We start from the raw sequence: 23,605 nt of genomic DNA on the forward strand, positions 1-23,605 counted from the left end.
GAAACACTGGGACATCTCCTACAAAAGGCCACCTCTCCAAGATCAGGAAACATAACCAACCTACATAGACATGAAAACAGCCATTTTGGCAAAATGAGGCAACATAGAAATATGCTCCAAGCAAAGGAAAAAGATTTAAACCCCAGAAGAGCTAAGTGAAGTGGAGATAGTCAGTCTACCCAAGAAAAAGTTCAAGGTAATGATTGTAAAGATGATCAGAGAACAGGAAGAATGGATAAACAGAAAAATTAAAAGTTTTTAACAAAGATTTAGAAAAATAAGGAACAAACAAAGATGAAAACACAATAACTGAAATGAAAAATACACTAGAAGAAATCAATAGTAAAGTAAATGATACAGGGGACTAGACCAGTGAGGTGGAAGACAAGTAGTAGTGGTAATCACTGAAGCTGAATAGAAAACAGAATAAAAAGATGTAAGGACAGTTTGAGACATCTGAGACAACTCCCAGGCATACTAATATTCACATTATAGAGGTTCCAGGGGAAAAAGGGAAAGAAAAAGGATTAGAGAATATACTTGAGGACATAATAGCTGAAAGTAGCCCATTTTAACCTAGTCCCAGGTTACTGGGAAAGGAAACATACAAGCCCAGGAAGAAAAGAATCCCGAACAGAATCTACCTAAAGAGAACCACAGCAAGGTACATTGCAATTAAAATGGCAAAAATTAATGATAAATAGAAAATATAAAGAAATAATAGCTGGGGACTTCCCAAACATGGGAGAGGAACTAGATATATTAATAAAAGTCCATGAAGCTGAGAGAATACCTAATTAATTCAATGCAAAAATACTTTCTTTCCAAGACACATTATATTAAAACTGTCAAAAGTCAATGGCAAAGAATTTTAAGGGCAACCAATGGGCAAAGGATAATAGCCTACAAAGGAACCCCCATTTGGCTATCAGCAGTTTTCTCAACAGAAACTCTGTAGGCCAAGAGGAAGTGGAATGATGTTCTCAAACTACTGAAATATAAGAACTGTCAGCCAAGAATATCCAGCAAAGCTATCCTTCAGATATGAAAGAGAAATACTTTCCCAGACAAACAAGAGTTGAGGAAGTTTATCACCACTAGATCTGCCTTACAAGAAATGTTCAAAGAAGCTCTTCTGCCTGAAATGAAAAGGCCAAAGTACACAAAACCTTGAGTGAGATATAAATAGAACCAGAAAATCCCAACTCAGTCAGAAGAGATTTTTAGACACACTGTTGGAGCATAAAGTTAAAAGGAAGGAAAGCAGTAAAAACAACTAAAGCTACTTCAGTTTGGTAACAGACTCATAACATGAAAGGGGATCATTTAAGACAACGAGAACATGAAAGGGGAAGAGGAAGAGGACAGACCTGTATAGGTAAGTGAAGATAAGATGCTATCAGCATACAAAGGGCTGTTTTATTTATGATGTATTTTATGCAAACCTCATGGTAATCACAAAACATAAATCCAGAGCAGAAATCTGAAACCAAAAAAAAAGAGGAAATTGAGAAAAAGATTATAGAAAACCACCAAACCAAAATGGCAGACAGAAACACAAGGAAAAAGAAACAATGGGGGAAGAGAGCACACAGAAAACAAGAGGTTAACAGGCAGTGCTGAATCCCCACTTGGCAATAATCACCATAAGAGTAAATGAATTTGTCAATCAAAAGACACAGCATGGTTGGAGTATTGCAAAGCAAGACTCAACTATATGCTGCCTCCAAGAGACCTGTCTCAGCTCAACAGAAAAACAGATGCAAAAGAAAGGATGGAAAATGGTACTCCAAGCAGATGGCACCCAAAAGAAGGTTGTGTGGCCATACTTGTATCAGACAAAGTAGACTTCAAGCCAAAAAAAGGTAATGAGAGACAAAGATGGACATTATATAATGATAAAGGGGATGAGTTATCAGGAAGACTTAACAGTTATTAATATTTATGCACCTAGCATAGGAGCACTCTTTGCGACCCCATGGACTGTAGCCCACCAGGCTTCTCTGTCCATGGGATTCTCCAGGCAAGGTTACTGGAGTGGACAGCCATTTCCTTCTCCAAGGGATCTTCCCAACCCATGGATCGAACTTGGGTTTCCTGCATTGCAGGCATATTCTTTACCATTTGAGCTACCAGGGGGACTTTAAAACTCCACTTACATCAATGAATAGATCATCCAGACAGCAAGGATGTGTTGATGGGTGTGTGTGGTCAATTCAAATGCAGTAGAATACACATTCTTCTCAAGTCCATATAGAACTTTCAGGGATAGTTCACATGTTGGGACACAAAACAAGTCACAAGGCATTAAAGAAGATGGAAATCATATCATGCCTTTTCCCCTCAATTACAGTGGTAGGAAAATAGAAATTAACTATGAGAAGAAAGCTGAAAAACTCACAAATATGTGGAGACTGAGGTGGTTCAGTAGGTAAAGAATCTGCCTGCAATGCAGGAGATGCTGGCAGAGACAGGTTTGATCCCTGGGTCTGAAGATCCTCTGGAGGAGGAACTGGCAACCCACTCCAGTGTTCTTGCCTGGAGAATCCCATGGACAGAGGAGCCTGGTGGTCTACAGTTCATAGGGTTGCAAAGAGACACAACTGAGTGACTTGAGCACAAACATGATACTGAACAACTATTGAGTCAAATCAAAGGAGACATTAAAAATTACCTGAAGACAAGTGAAAATATATCAAAACCTATGGGATGCAGGAAAAAAAACACTAAGAGTACAGTTTATAGCAATCCAAGCCTACCTCAGGAAACAAGAAAAATATCAAACAGTCTAACTTTATACCCAAAAAAACTAGAAAAAGAAGAGTAAATGAAACCCAAAGTCAGTAGGAGGAAGGACATAAATATCAAGGTGGGAAGAAATGAAATTGAGATAAAATTAACAAACCTTTAGCTCGGCTAAGAAGAAAAAATGACAAAGCTCTGATAAATAAAACCAGAATTGAAAGAGGAGAAATACAGTGATACTACAGAAATACAAAGGATTAGATGAGAATATTATGAACAGTTACATGCCAATTACCTGGACAGCCTAGAAGAAATGGAGAAATTCTTAGAGTCATATAACCTGCTAGGACTAAATCATGAAGAGATGGTAACCCACTACCATCAGACCAGTCAAATAGACCAGTCACTAGTAAAGAGAATAAAACAGTCATCGAAGATGTCCCAAAAAACAGAAGTCAAGGACCAGACAACTTCTCAGGTGAATTCTATGCCAAGCATTCAAAGAAGGTTTAATACCTCTACTTTTCAAACTCTTCCAAAGAATTGAAGAGGGGGAAACACTTTCCAGCTCATTTTACAAGGTTGTCATCATCTGATGCCAAAACCAGACAAAGACAGCACACACACACAAAGAAAATTACAGACCAGTTATCTCTGATGAACATTAACCCTCAAGTGTGAAAGTCACTCAGTCATGTCTGACTCTTTGTGACCCCATGGACATACATGGAATTCTCCAGACCAGAATACTGGAGTGGGTAGCCTTTTCCTTCTCCAGGGGATCTTCCCAACCCAGGGATCTAACCCAGATCTCCTGCATTGCAGGCAGATTCTTTACCAGCTGAGCCACATATTAGCAAATACATTTAAAGGATCATACATTATGATCACTCCAGTATTCTTGCCTGGAGAATCCCATGGACAGAGGAGCCTGGCAGGCTATGGGGGGGGGGGGGGGGTGGGGGGGGGTCGCAAGAATCAGACACAACTTAGTGACTAAACCACCACCACCACCACCACATTATGACCAAGTGGGATTTATTCCAGGGAAGGAAAGATGTTTCCGCATCCATAGATCAATTAGGGTGAAATAATGTGGCTAACAGGATGAAGGATAAAAATCATCTCTATATATGTGGTAAAAGCATTTGACAAGATTCAACATCTGTGATTTTAAAAACTATAAGATGGGTATAGAAGGAACATGAAAGTGAAAGTGTTTGTCACTCAGTCACACCAGTTCTTTGCGACCCCATGGACCATAGCCCTCCAGGCTCCTCTATCCATGGAATTCTCCAGGCAAGAATGCTGGAATGGGTAGCCATTCCCTCTCCAGGGGATTTTCTCAACTCAGGGATCAAACCTGGGTCTCCTGCATTACAGGCGGATTCTTTACCATCTCAGCCACCAGGGAAACCCCAAAGTTCCATTTTCTCTCCATTGTTGACTTCTCAGCTATTCTTTTTTTCTTTTCTTTTTTTCCTTTTTAAAAAAATTATTTTAGTCATTGCTGTAGCATTTATACATATGTCTTCTACTTATCACTGTTTATACTGTTATTTCACTTTTTGTCTTAGAACTTCCATTTCGTCCTCTTGTCTTTTGTGCTAAGTAAAATGTATTACAAGTCCCACAGTAAAAATGTTGCTGTTTTTGGCTTTAAATAGTTACCTTTCAAAGAGATTTTCTTCTAATGAGGAAAAATGTCTTATATATTTATCCATACACTTATTTTTTTAAAAATTATGTACTTCATTTTGTTTTAATTGTTCCAAAGTCAATGAGAAGGACCTGGAAGGATTAGATGCAGGACGGGGAAGGAATGATCTATGAGGCTCCATAGCCGCTGTAAAGGCATGGGCCTTGGCACGGATGGATGGCTTCTCTGTTTCAATAGGAGGGCAATGAAGAGAGAATGCACATATGAGTAAATTTGTGTTTGGCATCAGGGTAATGAATTTCATTTCTCATGGCTTCCTTTTCTTTCCTTGTAAGTGAGACTGAGGAAGGAAATAGAGGATCAGAAGATAATCCTGCTGGAAATAGATAGTGCACTGGCCAGAGAACTGTACCAGGATTACAGGCTTTCTGATGGTCCTTTGGTGATGATGAATTTACTGCAAAACTGATGTACCCTGTTCCATGTGACTTTCTCTATGCTCTTGGCAACTTGGGTTCAGATAAGAATGGAATTAATGAGTTGACGTTTTGATATTGTGGGAAATTAACGGGAAGAAGACTCAGGTATGGCAGAGCGTTACTGAGTGATAGGCTTTGTTTGGGCTCTAGGCGGGACTAAAGCTCTGTTCCAGACGCACAGCTGTAACAGTTGAACAAGCAAGGGAGAAAGAGGAGCTGAGACGCTGGGACTTTGGAGGTGCGGCTGAGATGCAGCCGTTACGGGTGATGACGAGAGGGGTGCTGTGACCTGGAGGAGCGGATAGTTCAGGAAGACTGAGGAGATCTTGGAAGGATGGAGGAACGGGAAGGCTGAGGTGACCTGGGATGGCTCTGGGCTGGGTGGTGAAGGACACTACCAGTTAGTCGCCCAGGCCTTTGAAGAACGAGGACCAGCCTGGCAGGCCAGCCGCTGGCAGGTATGTTCTAATTTGGCTTTCTTTGTTGTTGTTGATTTTTGATAGGAAGCGGTGACAGCTGTATAAACTTTGCTTCTAGTGATTATTCTTCAGAAATCTCTCAAAATGGGCAGCAATCTCAGGACGTACAGAAAAAAGAAACATTTCCTAAGTTAGTTGAAGAGTCCATCTGGAGAATGATAAAGCAGACACCTGACTGCATTCTAATGACGTATCAGGTGCCTGAGAGGTAAGAAGCATGTTGGAAGACCCACCTTTATATAAGTGTTCTGTGGTTTCTTGTGTTTTTTAATACAAAGTGATTTTAGTATTTTTATACATATCCTCAGAGATATGTATTTTCAAATTCATTGATTTGAAGTCAAATGGTGAATGATTTCTTAAAACAGTGGTTGTGGTGGAAGTGGATGCAAATGTTATGTGTCATAAGGTGAAAACAAAGAGAGGCAGTGCTTTCCAAGATGGCTCACAGGTACATGAACTATTTTTAGAGTCTGGACTTTATTTTTCTCATTCTAAAAGAAGATCTAAAGGAAACCTTTCTTCCATATGACTCATTAAAACTCATTAAGCAGGTGTTTTCCATCAAGAAAAAGAGGTCTAGCTTTACCAACTTGACAAAGAAATGAGTCAGTTTTTTTTTCAATGTGAGATATGAAATCATACTTTAATGAGAGATTTGAAGTATGTTGCAAACCAAAATGAAGTGTTGGTCTTGGATGACAAGATAAGAACCCTGTGCCTTATTTAAGACTGTGAAGCTTTTGTTTGTCCACTTTTTTGTTTTCAGGGTTAAAGAAATTGTACTGAAAGAAGACCTAAAGAAGCTGGAAAGCATGAGACGGCAGCAGCCACAGTTTTCTCTAGGGCAGAGGGAGGAGATAGCCAACGTGCATTCCTGGATTCGGTGCCAGACGATCCCTCAGGAAATAGACACCCAGGTAAGCACAGTAATAACAGCTGTCATGTGCTGATGGCTTTGTGCTGGCCAGTGTTCTGGGCTCTGGCTGTACCCTTGTCCCTTGGTGTCTGCAGGGGACTGGTTTCAGGACCACCGGTGGCTTCCAAAATCCACGAATGTTCAAGCCCCTCACGTGAAACAGCGTAGTATGTGCATATAACCTGTGCACATCCTCCTTGAGGCTTTCCTGGTGGTTCAGACAGTAAAGAATCCCCCTGCAGTGCAGGAGATCTAGGTTCAATCCCTAGGTCAGGAAGATCCCCTAGAGAAGGGAATGGCTACCCACTCCTGTACTCTTGCCTGGAGAATTCCATGGACAGAGGAGCCTGGTGGGCTGCAGTTCCTGGGGTCACAGAGAGTCAGACACAACTGAGCGACAAACACTTTCACTTTACTTCACTATGCAGTCCTCCCATACATCCTAAATCATCTGCAGATTACTTATAATACCTAATCCAGTGTGCTGCTGCTGCTGCTAAATCGCTTCAGTTGTGTCCGACTCTGTGAGACCCCATAGACAGCAACCCACCAGGCTCCCCCGTCCCTGGGATTCTCCAGGCAAGAACAATGGAGTGGGTTGCCATTTCCTTCTCCAATGCATGAAAAGTGAAAGAGAATTCGCTCAGGTGTGTCTGACCCTTAGCGACCCCATGGACTGCAGCTCACCAAACTCCTCCGTCCATGGGATTTTCCAAGCAAAAGTACTGGAGTGGGTTGCCATTGCCTTCTCCATAATCCAGTGTAAATGCTGTTTCAATAGTTGTAAATTCAATGTGCATGCTATGTAAATAGTTGCCAGTGCATGGCAAATTCAAGTTGTGCCTTTTAGAACTTTCTGGAATTTTCATCCCCAAATGTTTTGGATCTGTGGTTGCTTGAATCTGTGGATGTGGAGCGTGCAGATACAGAAGGCCCACCATGCATTGCATTATTCCACTGGAAACCTTACTTCTCACAACTTCCTCTGTGGGAGGTCTTATTACCCCAGTTTTACCAATAGCAGCAAAGTGAGGCCTTGTGTATCATGGATCAAATTTCAGTTCCACGGTAAGGATGTGAACCCTTGAGTGCTGACTGGACTATGTCGTTTTGTGTAAGGATGTGAACATCCATAGATTTTCACAGCCTCAGGGCTCTGGAGCCAAGCCCCCTGCACAAACTGAGACACAACCGTGTAAGTTCACACGGTTCATCGGACTTTAAATACAGGTCTTTCTGACTCCAAGTGGCTTTTTCTCTCACCAGTTGGAATGTTATGGGCGAATTAGGAATAAAGACACCTGGTTTGATCCGTGCTTGACTGGAGAGGAGAGTATAAGATTTGCATGTCAAATACACATGCATGTTTGAAAAGAGTTCAAACTCACGATGTTAGATTCATGCCAGAGGTAGGATTTCTGTGGATAGAATATATGAAGAATGAGCCCCAGAACAATTCAAGCAAAAGTATTTAAATGATTACCGTCATTTACCTTCTAATAATGAAGAATGAAGTATAATAGATAGTCTTATTAAATATAGTTAAATAAATTAGTTAAATTAAATAAATATAGTATAAATAAGTAATAGATAGTCTTATTAGATAAATTATGTGGGGGAATTAGACATAGGTTGCTCGGCCAGCATTTTACTGATTTTAGAACTTTGCAGATGACTTGACATCAACTAACCTACCTACTCTTGTCCCCCTTTGGAGGGCTGTGTCACCTGCGGACACAGAGACTCAGCTGGTGATGCTGCAGACCCCAGGGTCTGGGTCCCACAGGAGCAGCAGCAGAGTGACCCTGAAGAAGGCCCTGCCCTGCCTCTCCAGACCCGCCGGACTGCTCCTCCTCCCTGTGATTCTCTGAACCCTTGCGGCTTAAGTGACCAAGAAGCTGTCATTGAATGTTAAGGCTTTCCCTTCTTGATTTTTTAGCAGACATCATTTTCCTGAAGCAGACGTTGTATATAGACTCTTTCACTCCTCTTTTTTCCCAATGTATTTAAACTGTCGAATAGACTCTTTTTCTAGTTTATTAGCTGTCCTTTAATGAGACTGGATGGCCTCTAAAGAGGTATGTGTACAGCCAAACTTCATTTCAGGTGTCACCCCAAATAAATTGTAATTAGGAGTATAGCAAGAAAAAACCCAAACGTTAGCCTCATTGGTTTTGTTCTGTTGTTAGGTGAATTATTTCCTCCCCAACCAGTAGAGACTTGAAGAAATCCCCACTGGAGGTCACATACCTTTCCTGACAGTCTCCATAACCGTGTTGCCCTCACCTCGTCTTCACACAGTAACATGTGCCTCCACAGTTAAGCTCCAACATTCCAGAGTTCTCACAACACAGGTCACTCCAGCATTTACCAGTATGAAAACATATTGTTCATTGGTATCCTGGAAATTCCTAGTTTTTAGGGTTGAACTTTGATGTTCACTCTTGTAGATGCTTTTCCTTTTTGATTTTCTGCCTTCCACTGAAATCCTGGAAGTCTTTTTAAACATAGATCAGCTTGGGCTTCCCTGGTGGCTCAGTGGTAAAGAATCCACCTGCCAGTGCAGGAGACAGGGGTTTGATCCCTGATCCAGGAAGATCCCATATGCTGTGTAGCAGCTAAGCTCGTGTGCCGCAGCTATTGAACCTGTGCCCTAGAGCCCGGGAGCCACAGCTACTGAAGTCCACTTGCGCTAGAGCCTGTGCTGCACACCAAGAGAAGCCAGCGCAGTGAGAAGCCCATACCCGCAGCTGGAGGGTAGCCCCACTCACCACGACTAGAGAGGAGCCCATGCCGCAACCAAGACCCAACACAGCCATGAATAAATAAATATATTTAAAAAAAAAAACAGATCAGCTTACAGTGGGCTTATTCCTTGAAGGGTGTAAATTAGCTTTTGCATGTGTAATATTAAAAACAACTAAACAAAAAAAAAAAAATAAAAATAAAAACAAAAGAGCTTCTAGCTCAACCAGCTTCTGACTCATCTCTTTTTACATTTTCAAATAATGATTGTAAATGTTTTTAAAGTTATGTAAGTTCTTATGCATGCGTGTTTAAATGTTGTCCTATCAAAACTAACAATTCACTCTTTCTTTTTTAACCAATTTATGCAAAAGGAGGTCTCTCCATCCCTGCCAGAGGTCTGATGGCCACTGTCTTCTGTTTGCCCCTAAATAAAGGTGAGTGTTGCCCTTCCTTAAGTAGGGGTGAGGGGTCGCTGGGAGGGCCCTCCCGGCGGGGGTGCCAAGTCTGCCACAAATCAGGGCTTCCTGGGCCTGCTGTAGTCATTCTCCTGAGTACCACATGAGTTGTTCACTTGATAAGTGAGCCCTTAGAGAGTTGATGATTCCTTCTCAAACCTGAAATGGTGTGCAATTCACACCCATGCAGGTCAGAACCAGGAATAGAAGAAAATAAAGACCCCAGTAACCTTTTCTCATTTAAATAACACACAACAAACTAACTTACTTTTCTTCTTTTGTTGTTGTGTTTTTTAGGAAAATGCTTCTTCCTTTCAAGTTTTATAGCTTTTCATAAAATGCATCCTGATTATAATCAGGAGAATTGACCTTTCTATCCACGATGCTGCTGGACCCTGACCTGAGACTGAAGCCCGCAGCTTAGATTTACTTTCTAAAGTAGAACAGTTGGCCCTTGGTATCTGCAGGGGTTGGTTCCAGGACACCCCACAGATACTAAAATCCATGGACACTCAACTCCCTTCTATAACAGGAAGGTTCGCCAGCCCTCTGTACCCGTGGGTTCTGCATCCAGAGTTCTCTACCCTCCCCAGTTCTTCCCACCTCAATCACAGGGGCTGACTGTAGTTTTCAGAAGGTACTTCTTTCTCCAACTGTCAGAATCACTTTGAAACAATGACTGTGACTTTTCTAGAATTTTCTCACTTGAAGCTGCTCCATGCCCATATTCCTGTCTTAGGCTTAGAGAACTCCTGTTCTGCTCCATCTTGATTGTTAAATGATCTCTGAAGCCCTCATTGCTTTGGTCAAGTTGTGTGATATTTTTGTCCTTGGTGAAAAATCAAATTTTAAACAGTGAACCAGCCTGGATATTGTCAAGGATAGAATCATTGCAGCCTTCTATGCTGATGACCATTTAAACCTGTTTAAATCAGAAATGACACGGAGCAGTCAGAGAACCATTCTGCATCTCCATAAGCACTTTTTAAACATGATCTTCCCTAGTACAAGCCCTCTTTTAGATTTCTTTCTGGATATTTGTTTTATTGACAGTTAACTATTTCTTTGCCTTGCTATACATTTAGGCTCAACTTAAAATTGGTGCTTGTTATAAGCAGATCTATAAAACCAGTTATAGTTTTGGTGTTTTGGTAAATAGCTGAGCTGGTGTATTTAGAAATGACCATGATGCTTCTGCTTCTGGGGATGAGCAAAGAAGGCTCCACAGTGCCAGCTTCTCCCCACCACCGGGGCTCCACCCAACTGTAAACCATTGTTCAAGTTTGGTAACTTTTTGTATTGATGCCTATAGAAATCGGTAATAAAAATGTGTACTACAGGTTTCCATGTTGACATGAATGTTACCAAAAGGCTGTGTTTTCTTAGATAAGAGGTCAAAATTTATGAACAACAGATGCTGTGTGAATGGAATCATTTTACAATTAAGTGCAACTTCATCATAACTCAAAAGGTAAATTTAATCCAAATGGAAATTTTGCATCAGCCAAGTTTATCTTTGTGTGGATTTCCCTGTTTTTAATGGTTATTAATATTTTAATAAGGTATCTTTTTAAAGCAAGAACAATGAACGGTGTACATGTAAAACTTGAGAAATTTTTTGCACTGCATGAATAAACCTTTGCCCCGAATACGTAAATCACTTATATCATTGAGAAGTATTTATCATTGAGAAGTATTTCATGAGATTGAGACACATTGCAGGGTGCTCACGTTAGGGGCATTCTGCACCCATGTCTGTGTCATCACTGCGTCCAAGCTCCTTCTCAATGACAACATGGCACTCAGTCCTCCCTTAAGAACTGGGCTTTCACTATCTCCTGGAGCTTGCTCAAACTCATGTCCATCGAGTCAGTGATGCCATCCAACCATCTCATCCTCTGTCACCCACTTCCCCTCCTGCTGTCAATCTTTCGCAGCATCAGGGTCTTTTCCAGTGAGTCGGCTGTTTGCATCAGGTAGCCAAAGTATTGGCGCTTCATCTTCAGCATCAGTCTTTCCAATGAATATTCAGGGTTGATTTCCTTTAGGGTTGACTTGTTTGATCTTCTTGTAGTCCAAGGGACTCTCAAGAGTCTTCTCCAGCACCGCAGTTCAAAAACATGGATTCTTTGGCACTCAGTCTTCTTGATGGTCCGACTCTCGCATCCATACATGACTACTGGAAAGCCATAGCTTTCACTACATGGACTTTGGCAGCAAAGTGATGTTTCTGCTTTTTAATACACTATCAAGGTTTGTCATAGCTTTCCTTCCAAGGAGCACATATCTTAATTTCATGGCTGTAGTCACAGTCCGCAGTGTTTTGGAGCCCAATAAAAGAAAATCCCTCACTGCTTCCACTTTTTCCCCTTCTATTTGCTGTGAAGTGATGAGACTAAATGACATGATCTTAGTTTTTTGAATGTTAAGCTTTAAGCCAGCTTTTTCACTCTCCTCTTTCATCCTTATCAAGAGGCTCTTTAGTTTCTCTTCACTTTCTGCCATTAGAGTGGTATCATCTGCGTATCAGGGGTTGTTGATCTTTCTCCCAGCAACCTTGGTTCCAGCTTGTGATTCATTGAGGTAGCATTTCACATGATGTACTCTGCATAGAAGTTAAATAAGCAGGGTGACAATGTACAGCCTTGACATTCTCCTTTCCCAATTTTGAACCAGTCTGTTGTTCCATGTTCAGTTCTTACTGTTGCTTTTTGATAGGTTCTCAGCAGACAGGTAAGGTGGTTTGGTAGTCCTATCTCTAATAATTTTCTGCAATTTGTTGTGATCCACACAGTCAAAGGCTTTAGCATAGGCAGTGAAGCAGAAGTAGATGTTTTTCTGGAATCCCTTTGCTTCCTCTTTCATCCAACAAATGTTGGCAATTTGATCTCTGGTTCCTCTATTTTTTCTGAATCCAGCTTGTACATCTGGAAGTTCTTGGTTCACATACTGCTGACACCTGGCTTGAAAGACTTTGAGCATTACCTTGCTAGCATGTGAAATGAGTGCAATTGTATTTTAATGCCTAATTTATAAAATTAAGCTATCTAAGTTACTCTTTCAGATTCTGTAGCGTGAACCTGTGTTTCACAAAATCTGACTGTGGAACCCGGCAGCAACAGTCTCAGAATTAAAATATGAATTGGGATCCTGAAGCCAACAGGATTTGTTAAACATCACCCCTTTCAAACCACCTGCACCTCCAGTCACAAAAAAACAACCCAGGAAGGGAAGAGAGTGTGTGCTCTGCCCACAGGGACTGTTCTGGTGCTTCCCTGTGAATTATCTCATTTAATGTTCGCAACCACCCAGGAAATATGTAGTGTCACTGCTCACATTTGATGGAGAAGGACACGGGGGTGGTGGGGGTTGGATGACCTGCTTGAGGGCTCACAGCTGTGTGGTCACAGGGACCTGACTCCAGAGCCCTGGCAGTAAGAGCAGTCACCATGTGTCTGTCACAGAACAGGAGGGGTTTCGGGTTCTACTGCAATGATGAAATCCACCCTGACCTCTTCCTGGCATCATAAACATTTTGTAGCCTGTGGTGCTAGAGTCCTGTGTTAGGGGATTGAATTCAGTTGAACTTCAGCATCAAGCGATGCTACAGCATCCTCCCAGCCAGCATGGTCCTGAGATGACACATCCATCCTTCAAGTTTAAAACAACCTGCCGTACTGATATGTTCTTGATGCCTCAAATAAGGAAAGGGAAGATTTATCAGACCTGCATTCTAAAGAGATACTGGAGGACTGTTGACAAGATCAGTACCGATTATGTGGCTATTTGGCACAGACCTGACCCTTCATTCCTTGTGAGTTTGGGGTGTGGTTGGCAGAGCAGAGAATGGGAACCCCAGTTTCCGAGGAGAAGCACTCCTGCCATGGGCATGGGCCATTCAGTTCTCATGCTCCATACTCTATACAGAGATGAGCTACGTCAATATATTAAGAGGATATAATGTATTAAGAGGATAAGTTAGTATCTGCACACACACACATGGTTTTAAAAATTTAGTAAATCAGGCTATTTCTTCCATTCCACAATTTAAATCCCACCTCCACTTTCTTCTCTAAGGAACAGATTATGAAGGTATTTTTTCCAGTATTGTGATCCTTGAGCTCACAGCAACTGAGATCGAACAGACTTCAGTGTTCAGAGATTAAAGTTTTCACCTGTTCAATACTCAGACCAGCTAAGGAGAGGGGATCTGAGCGTGTGGACATTTTCCATCAGAAACTAAGGAGAATTCAGACGGTTTCCAGCCCTTGTCCTTCAGCATCCTTCACTGTAGAGCTTTTTCCAAGCTTAGATATGGATTTTTTTTAAAGTAATAACTTACATTGTTATTTGTAAGGGTTGAGAGGACATCATTGCTAAGATAATGTAGTTTAAATGATTTGCAGTTTTACTATTTTAAGTAAAATTTACAGTTATGACTTTTTCTTCTTAGTATTTGCTTCTGTTCATTTAATCGTTTACTTTTAAACTTTTGGATAATTCTTTAAGGATTAATTGATAGAAAGAAAAAAATATAGGGGCTTCCCTGGTGGCTCAGTGGTAAAGAATCCACCTGCCAATGCAGGGGACATGGGGTTGATCCCTGATCCAGAAAGCTCCCTCATACCGCGGAGAAGCTAAGGCTGGGAGCCACAACCACTGAACCTGTGCTCTGGAGCCCGGGAGCCGCAACTGCAGCCTGTGTGCCCCAGAGTCCGCGCTCCGCAACAAGAGAAGCCACCACAGTGACAAGCCTGTGCACACAACTAGAGAGGAGCCCCGCTCACGTCAACTAGAGAAAAGCCTGCACAGCCACGGAGATCCAGAAGAGCCAAAAATAAAATTATTTTAAAAAAGAAAAAGTACAGATTTTCAGGGTACCTTTTTTTTGTTTGTTTGTTTTTCAGGATACGTTTTTAAGTAAAACAACCACTCGTAATATCTGCAAAACATAGAGGATTTATTTTCCAAATAATAATGAACAGTGTCTAGCTTGCCTAGTTTTTCATCTATACTGCTTTCAAATCCAGCATTTTTATTTTGCATTTTCTCAGGTAGTCGTCTTGGAGGTGACTAGTAGATGGTCATTTTGCTTCAGACACAGTATTTCCAGAAGCATTCAGAGGAAGGTCCACGTTTCTTAGATTGCTTCCTGATTCTGGACAAAAGCTCACTCAGGAAAAGCTTAGGATCCTGCCCAGAGAAAGCCTGAAATTAAAACAGTAGGTTATCAATTCATTGAGTACTACACACACACACACACACACACACACGCACACACGCACACACACACAAGAACCTTACTCAGGAACAAGACCTTTAAAAGGGCTTTCTTGCCCAGAGATAAATCCATGAACCTATGGATACCTTATCTTCGACAAAGGAGGCAAGGATATACAATGGAAAAAAGACAACCTCTTCAACAAGTGGTGCTGGGAAGACTGGTCAACCACTTGTAAAAGAATGAAACTAGAACACTTTCTAACACCATACACAAAAATAAATTCAAAATGGATTAAAGATCTAAATGTAAGACCAGAAACTATAAAACTCCTAGAGGAGAACATAGGCAAAACACTCTCCAACATAAATCACAGCAGGATCCTCTATGACCCACATCCCAGAATTTTAGAAACAAAAGCAAAAATAAACGAATGGGACCTAATGAAACTTAAAAGCTTTTGCACAACAAAGGAAACTATAAGCAAGGTGAAAAGACAGCCCTCGGATTGGGAGAAAATAATAGCAAACGAAGCAACAGACAAAGGATTAATCTCAAAAATATACAAGCAGCTCCTCCAGCTCAACTCCAGAAAAATAAATGACCCAATCAAAAAATGGGCCAAAGAACTCAACAGACATTTCTCCAAGGAAGACATACAGATGGCTAACAAACACATGAAAAGATGCTCAACATCACTCATTATCAGAGAAATGCAAATCAAAACCACAATGAGGTACCATTACACACCAGTTAGGATGGCTGCTATCCAAAAGTCTACAAGCAATAAATGCTGGAGAGGGTGTGGAGAAAAGGGAACCCTCTTACACTGTTGGTGGGAATGCAATCTAGTACAGCCACTATGGAAAACAGTGCGGAGATTTCTTAAAAAGCTGGAAATAGAACTGCCATATGACCCAGCAATCCCACTTCTGGGCATACACACTGAGGAAACCAGATCTGAAAGAGACATGTGCACCCCAATGTGCATCGCAGCACTGTTTATTATAGCCAGGACATGGAAGCAACCTAGATGCCCATCAGCAGACGAATGGATAAGGAAGCTGTGGTACATATACACCATGGAATATTACTCCGCCGTTAAAAAGAATTCATTTGAATCAGTTCTAATGAGATGGATGAAACTGGAGTCCATTATACAGAGTGAAGTAAGCCAGAAAGATAAAGACCAATACAGTATACTAACACATATATATGGAATTTAGAAAGATGGTAACAATAACCCTATATGCAAAACTCAAAAAGAGACACAGATGTATAGAACAGACTTTTGGACTCTGTGGGAGAAGGCGAGGGTGGGATGTTTCAAGAGAACAGCATCGAAACATGTATATTATCTAGGGTGAAACAGATCACCAGCCCAGGTTGGATGCATGAGACAAGTGCTCGGACCTGGTGCACTGGGAAGACCCAGAGGGATCGGGTGGAGAGGGAGGTGGGAGGGGGGACCGGGATGGGGAATATATGTAACTCCATGGCTGATTCATGTCAATGTATGACAAGAACCACTACAATATTGTAAAGTAATTAGCCTCCAACTAATAAAAAAATTTTTAAAAAATAAATAAAAGGGCTTTCTTGCTGTTTCATGGGATAGAGTTGCAGTTAGCACCCTGTATGTAGACTCTGAAAGGTCTCCTTGTGCCCAACCTGTGGTCCATCCAGTCTATTTAGCCTTGTGATTGCCTTGAATTTTCCTAAACCTTCATTGACCTGTTTCTATTTCATCTCTCAGTAACATGTTCTGCACATTTAATGTCTTCTGTGTAAATCAGGTCTTTTATTTGTCTTGAAATTAACTTTAATCATGGACCTTTAGTTTTCCTTTTACTCTAGGATTTTATGAGCATCTCTACTAATCATCTTTATGATTTTAGAGTCTTTCACCATAATCTTTCTACTCAGAAGATATAAATATCTGAATGATAACTTTTAATGTAATAGAAGCCACACCCTCCCCTTCTGTGTGGTCTACGCCACCTGGGAACCTCAGGCACTGTATGCCATCTTTAGAACTGAGGACTTTCAGGGTATATTTTTACAAGGAGGTTAGTGGGCACTACACCAGAAGAAGATGTTTCTGGTCAAAATAATTGGGAAATTCTTGATTAAAATTAAATATGTTTATCTCATTTCCTGGAGGCTGTATACACAAAGAATTGCCTGGACAGGAGATGGGTTAGAATGCAGGGCAGCTCTATAGGCTGGCTCTATGGGACTGATATTCACAGAAAATCCTTTGGTGGTTTAGTCGCTAAGTTGTGTCTGACTCTTGCGACCCCATAGACTGTAACCTGCCAGGCTCCTCTACCCATGGGATTCTCCAGGCAAGAATACTGAAGTGGGTTGCCATTTTCTTCTCCAGGGAATCTTCCTGACCCAGGAATCAAACCCAGGTCTCCGGTACTGCAGGCAGATTCTTTACCAAAAGAGCTACAGGAAAATTCAAAGGACCTTACAGAAAATTCTTTAGGAAACACTAACTTAGCTTGGGGCTTTCTAGGTGGGGCTAGTGGTAAAAAATTCACTTGCCAGTACAGGGAACCCAAGTGATGCAGGTTTGATCCTTAGGTCAGGAAGATTCCCTGGAAAAGGAAATGGTACCCCACTCCAGTATTCTTGCCTGGGAAATCCCATGGACAGATGAGCCTGGCGGGCTACAGTTCATGGGATTCCAGAGTCAGAAATGACTGAATGACTGAGCTCAGTTTAGTTTGAGGGGTTGATAATGATCAAAACAGATTTCTCTTTTAGCGGTTAAGGTCCTCCATTAGTTGTGCACCATTTCTAGCCATTTAATATTTTCATTAATCATGTCCTACTGTAGTCTGTCTTCTACACCAAAAATTATCTCCTTCATATTCTCCTTTACCACACATATTCCCTCTTGGTGTTTTGACCATATCTTTCTTCCTTTTAGATATTATATGACAGTGCTTTTCAAACTTTACTGTGCATACAAACCACGTGGGGGAATCCTGTTAAGATGCAGATTTTGATTCAGTAGGTTCTGGGGGGTGGGGTGAGTCTGCATTTCTCACAAGCTTCCATGTGACACAAGTACTGCTGGTCCTTGGACCCAGTGAAGATAATCAATGACACAGCTCAAGTGGACGACAGACTTGAGGGCAAGGCCTTTTTTTGACTCTCTTAAACTTATTATGATCATTTATCCCAGATGAACGCTAGGTAAGCTCTTGTTGTATCCACATTTTATATGGATCAGAATTTGGAAAAATATAATGCTTTGAAATAATACTGGGTGTCCAACAACTTAAGATTTGTACCGAGAAGGCTCGACTGGTTCGTATTGAGGCTCCTCTAAAGTCAAGGCATAGAAATGTTCACCTTCTCTAACCTAACTCTCATACAGGACCTACTTACCTTTCTCATGTTTCCTCTTGGGTGAAAAATGTTGGTAATGGGATCTGAAAAACAGTATTTTGAAACCATTCATCATCAGATCTATTATTTCCATTTTATCCTTGTCTTATTTAAAACACACAAGGTAGAATGTTACTAAATCATGTCTAGTTTCTGCTTTTCCTTTCTTCACACCACAGTGATATTTATTTGAAGGAGGATAGGCAAGCATTTGGCTCTTTTCTAGCCTCCAGAGTTCACAAAGGGCACTGCATTTTCCTCAGCAGTTCAGTATTTTATCAACAATGCTGTATTACAAATGAATTTCTTTCTACAAAACCAAATTTATTAGAAAGACTCCAGAATGTTTTGAGCATTTGTATCTGTGCTAGGAAGAATGCTGTCACTGAGAAAACAGTAAAAGCTGACATTTTATGGGTTATTTTGTGTTTGACTGTGCTGAACATTTTACTTGCATTTCCTCATTGAATCTTCTCAATAACCCCATGAGATGGGAATTTTGTTTATTTAATCATTCCTGTGTACTAGTTTAAGAAACTGAGATACAGATAAATTAACTCACTTAAGTGGGAAGATAGCATTGTAAATTATACTTATTGAAAACTGGGATAATGCTCTTCTTCCCTCTCCCTGCCCCTCCCTCCAAATTCATACAGAGAACAAATATGCTGAGGGGCCAAGCAGAGGATGCTTACAAGGAGTTGCTGAGAAAAAGGAGACAGAAGATGGCAGAGGAAGACTGTATGCAGGAGGGGAGAGTGTGATCACTCAGAGAGTAAATTCAGTAGCAAAGAAATCATACAGCCTGTAAACACGAGTCATTTTACCTGCGTTCCTAAGACCCTCTCCTGTCTCTGCGCCTGACATCTCTGGCAGCATCTGCAGAAGAGACGCTCTTTCCAGCTCATCCAGAGTTGATCTGACATCTTCAGGTGCTACACAGACCAATGATTGATATTAGCGACAGCTCCTGCTTCAGTTCTGTTCCCCTTTGTCTTTAGGGAGGTACCAGGGATAGGGAGGGGCTTCCCAGGTGGCTCAGTGGTTAAGATTTGCCTGTAATGCCGGAGACACAGGTTCGATCCCTGGGTTGGGAAGATTCCCTGGAGGAGGCAATGGCAACCCACTCCAGTGTTGTTGCCTGGGAAGTCCCATGGACAGAGGAGGCTGGTGGGCTACAGCTCACGGGGTTGCAAAGAGTGGGACATGACTGAGTGACTAAGCATGAGCATGTACCAGCAACAGGAAGCCAATACTAGATAGATTTCAAACACTGAGTTCATGGTTTGTCATTAGCAGTATTTTAACAGAGAAGTGGAAATGCTACAGTCCAGTTTGCAAGCCGGCAGAACAGGAAATCATGAGGCGTGGGTCTCACTCTGACTCCTCCTGCTTACACAGCCTTGCTGGATGCTCACCACCCTGAATAAGAAGGTAGGGCTGGGACTCCCCTGGTGGTCCAGTGGTTAAGACTTTGTACTTCCACTGCAAGGGGTGTGGGTTCAATGCCTGGTCAGGGAACTAAGATCCCACATGATCCAAAAAGTAAAGAAATTAAAAATTTTAAAAATTAAAAAAGAGAGAGAGGGCCTTTTATTCTCCAATCAAGGTTGGAGCTGAGGGTTTGAAAGCCTTAGTGAAGCTAAGCCACAGGATTGGTGAAAAAATTTCCACTTACGAAGTGATTCTTCTTCATCTCTGTTTACCTACTGCTATCATTTGCCTTTTGCTTTTAAATATAGGGGTGGCGAGATGGGACTGGGAGGAGAAGTAAAGGAGAGATTTTCTAAAAGATGGACTTGTTTGTGTTCTTCCGACCTGGTGGTTCAGACAGTAAAGATTCTGCCTGCAATGCAGAAGGCCGAGGTTTGATCCCTGGGTCAGGAAGATCCCCTGGAGAAGGGAATGGCAACCACTCCACTATTCTTGCCTGGAGAATCCCATGGACAGAGGAGACTGGTGGGCTAATATCCACAGTGTTGACAAACAGTTGGACACAACTGAGTGACTCACTCACACACACCTAAAGCAAATATGATACCATCACCTCTTATCTGGGCTTTAAGATTTAGACACAATTATCAGAAACAAGTCAGCTTTATAATATTCTTTGAAGAAGTTGATAGCAACATTTTTAGTTTGGTAGCATAGAAGATGCATGGTAAGTTTGTGTCAGGTGTGCGAGAGGTGAGTGTGGGGGCTGGTGAGTGATACTGGGCCCAGATAGTTCTCTTGGCTGGTTTCTGCCGTGGGGTGATCAGAGCCCCCAAGGAGTCCTGTAAAATCCACCTGCTTCACTAAGGCTTTCAAACCCTCAGCTCCAACCTTGATTGGAGAATAAAGAGTAAACCATAATGAAGGCTTCATGGTACTTCTGAAGAATGTTAATGAAAGTCTACAAAGTTTGGCTACATATCAATATTTTTGTCATGAAGGATCACTTGTTTTGCTGTTTTTTGTTGTTTGTTTACAGTCGCCAAGTCATATCTGACTCTGTGACCCGCCAGACTCCTCTGTTCATGGAATTTTTCAAGCAAGAATACTGGAGCGGGTTGCCATTTCTTTCTCCAGGGCACCTTCCCAACCCAGGGACTGAACCAGAGTCTCTTGCATTGTTCAGCCACCAGGGAAGGATCACTTATGAAAAATCAAGTAAGCAGGAAAAAATTCAGGCAAAAATGCTAAGGTAAGCTGTCACCTATTAAGAATTGGAAGGGAGATGCTACACTCATTCAACTTTTAAAAAAATAATTATGATGACATGCAATTTTTTGAGGATGTCAGTAATATCTGAATATTCATTCTTCATTTCACCTTATGCTTTGCAAAGTTCTTTTTTTAAATAGCAGAGATTCAATAAAGTTAAAATGCTCATTTTAACCATTAAGATGACTGCCACTTCTGAGTTCAGTGACTCTGGAAAGTGATTAATAGTGCATGAATTAGTGCTTGACTATTATCAGAAAGCTGTTTGGGAGAAACTTATGGACTAGAAATTATAAAATCACTGGCTTACCAGAGTTTTATTTCCTATATTTAAAAAATGTCTGAAATTATCCACAATAAAAGACAAGTTAAAATCCATTTAAAATGTTTATGAACACAATCCCCAAGCATAAACTTTTTCTTTTCTTTTTTTTCCCCAAACTTTTCATTTCTTAAACTAAATGAAGAGCTAAAAGCACAATAAGTATCTCCTTGATTGATACACTTTAAAAAATTCAACTTAGAATTGAACTGAATGAAACATAAACCAAAAGGAAAAGATAAATGAACTTGGAAATCTGTGTCTACCTTAGTCCTAGCTGGTTACTTTTTTATATTTTAAAAAACATTTTTGTTTCATGTAGCACATGTCAGATGATTACCTTTTAACTTAAAATAATATAAGATAAAATCAAAATACTTTAATCTCTAATTGGAACAGCCAGTTCTGCATTCAACCAGTTCACTTAAAATAAGGACTAAAAGCAATGATGTTTTAAATTTAGTGCCATTTTCAAAACTGAGGAAAAAAAAGACTGACAAAAATAACTCAGAGTTACAGAAGTGACATTAAATAAGCAATGTTCCCCTTCTACTTTTATATTTTAGAAAGGAAAAAACTTTGTCCATTCTTGACTCCAAGACATGCCTTAAGGATCCTCAGAATTCTTTTCATAGCTGGGATTATTAACAAGACTCCTTTAAGAGAGAATTTTCATTCTCATCTCTAACATTGCATTTAAGACCGTTGAAGACTCGTTCAAGACTAACATAAGGGAAAAAAATCATCTTACCTAAAAGCTGCAGGGACTCTTGCCTGGAGTCAAGGACAGGAAGAGACAGGAGCGGATTTAAGCATCCTATGAAAAGCAAACAGCAGGAGACCAGCTTATACATGACTGGCAGGAGATAGAAGTCTTCCTTCTTAGCTTCTTTCAACTTGCTCTTTCTCGGGGGTATAGCTCAGAGTAAGAGCAGTTGCCTGCAACTTGCTTCTTCTAATTCTGTGATCAGTGATTATATATATTATCCTATGACCTCATATCATCCCTACAAAAAAAAAAAAGAAATGAATTTATTGGCTAGGAAGGCTGAAAGGCAATCACTTTGCATTGATGTAATTTTTCAAAGTAGCAACTCATAGACAATAAATTTACTGCCTTGTTGCCTAGTGTACAAAATAGGTATTAAATAAAGAACAGTTACGTTTATAAATCTGGCAAAAAGGAGTAATTGAGAGCAATAAATCATGAGTTAAAGAAAGGATCAGACATGAGTTGAAGTGTCTAAGACAGGGACATGGATTTATGAGTCCTACCCAGGAGAACTATTGTGGAGCACTGCGTGAAATGTGTTGATTTTCTTTTTTAATCTTTTGTGAATGAATAGATGAACTTTCATATTTTCTTTGGGGCTGCAATGCCTGAAGATTTCCTAAAGGAAATCAACCCTTAATATTCATTTGAAGGACTGATGCTGAAGCTGAAGCTCTAATACTTTGGCCACCTGATGCAAACAGCCACCTCACTGGAAAAGACCCTGATACTGGGAAAGATCGAGGGCAAGAGGAGAAGGGGGTGACAGAGGATGAGATGGTTAGATTGCATGACTGACTCAATGGACATGAGTTTGAGCAACTCAGGGAGACAATGAAGGACAGGGAAGCCTGGTGTACTGCAATTCATGGGGCTGCAAAGAGTCTGCCACAACTTAGTGACTGAACAACAATGCCTGAAGAATGACAATGTGTGAAATTAAAGTCAAAACAAAGTATTTACTTTTTAAAAATCAAGATAAATTAACAGCAAAAATTCAGTCTCAAGGCAAGTTCTATACATACACTTGGCCTCATGTAAATCTACAAGCACAGGGGTCTTCAGAGAAGGGAAATATCTTTCCTTAGAGTTGGATATTATTCATTAAGGAAGATGAAGAACAAGCCTGAAAACCTCACCTATATTCCCAGTATTTCACTGCTGTCCTGCAGCCCCACTTTCCCTGGCTGCTCTCAGCTTTGATCATTGCAGTATCCTCCTTGCTAACATCCTCAAGACTAAATTCAGCCCACCAGTCTTATCTCAAAACAGCTCAATGATGCTATTAAGACATACATTATGTCATACCAACTCTTTGCTCAAAACTCTGTATTGGGGACTTCCCTGGGGTCTAGTAGCTAAGACTTGGAGCTCCCGATGCAGGGGCTCACGTCTGATCCCTGGTCAGGGAACTAGACCCTACATGTTGCAACAAAGATCACGATCCCATGTTCCACAACAAACACACAGCATAGCCAAATAAATAAAATAAAATTTAAAAAAAGCCCCAAACCCTATATTGACCTGAACATAAGGTTAAAACTACAGAATTACTAGAGAAAAGAAAACATGAGCACCTTCACAACCTGAAGGCAGGTAAATATTTCCTAGACATGACACCAGTCATATAAGAAAAAAATGGATAAATTGGCCATCATCAAAATTAGAAACATCTGCTCTTTGAAAGATACTTT

At 40.9% G+C, this 23,605-nt stretch overlaps 2 protein-coding genes and 1 long non-coding RNA gene across 3 annotated transcripts in view; 2 read left to right on the forward strand and 1 right to left on the reverse strand.

Annotated features, from left to right (window-relative positions):
• PER3 (period circadian regulator 3) overlaps nt 1-11,142 on the forward strand; it is a 70,594-nt gene extending 59,452 nt beyond the window's left edge. Inside the window, 4 exon segments of the mRNA XM_070474237.1 lie at nt 5,388-5,571; nt 6,133-6,283; nt 8,000-9,464; nt 9,783-11,142. Coding sequence (XP_070330338.1) covers nt 5,388-5,571; nt 6,133-6,283; nt 8,000-8,197 — 533 coding nt within the window. The 3' untranslated portion in view covers nt 8,198-9,464; nt 9,783-11,142.
• Nucleotides 11,143-14,517: 3,375 nt separating this feature from the next.
• Nucleotides 14,518-22,073, reverse strand: UTS2 (urotensin 2). Its single transcript, XM_020904348.2, has 4 exons — nt 21,891-22,073; nt 18,939-19,046; nt 18,114-18,155; nt 14,518-14,701 (listed from the first exon to the last, which is right to left on the reverse strand). The coding sequence occupies exons 1-4, from the start codon at nt 21,991-21,993 to the stop codon at nt 14,580-14,582; spliced, it is 375 nt and encodes a 124-aa protein (XP_020760007.2). The 5' UTR covers nt 21,994-22,073; the 3' UTR covers nt 14,518-14,579.
• Nucleotides 18,958-21,498, forward strand: LOC139037477 (uncharacterized). The gene is made up of 3 exons (XR_011490330.1): nt 18,958-19,043; nt 19,411-19,545; nt 20,585-21,498. It is a non-coding gene; the product is annotated as an uncharacterized lncRNA (long non-coding RNA).
• Nucleotides 22,074-23,605: the final 1,532 nt, after the last annotated feature.

This window comes from Odocoileus virginianus, chromosome 11 (assembly GCF_023699985.2).
Source record: "Odocoileus virginianus isolate 20LAN1187 ecotype Illinois chromosome 11, Ovbor_1.2, whole genome shotgun sequence".
NCBI classification, from domain to species: domain Eukaryota; kingdom Metazoa; phylum Chordata; class Mammalia; order Artiodactyla; family Cervidae; genus Odocoileus; species Odocoileus virginianus.

Coding starts and splice junctions, on each gene's coding strand:
- UTS2 (XM_020904348.2), bottom strand. CDS start 21,993: ATGTATAAGCTGGTCTCCTGCTGTTTGCTTTTCATAGGATGCTTAAAT. Junction 19,047..21,890: donor AGAGTCCCTGCAGCTTTTAG/GTAAGATGATTT, acceptor TGGTCTGTGTAG/CACCTGAAGATGTCAGATCA. Junction 18,156..18,938: donor AGAGGGTCTTAGGAACGCAG/GTAAAATGACTC, acceptor ACTGTTTTTCAG/ATCCCATTACCAACATTTTT.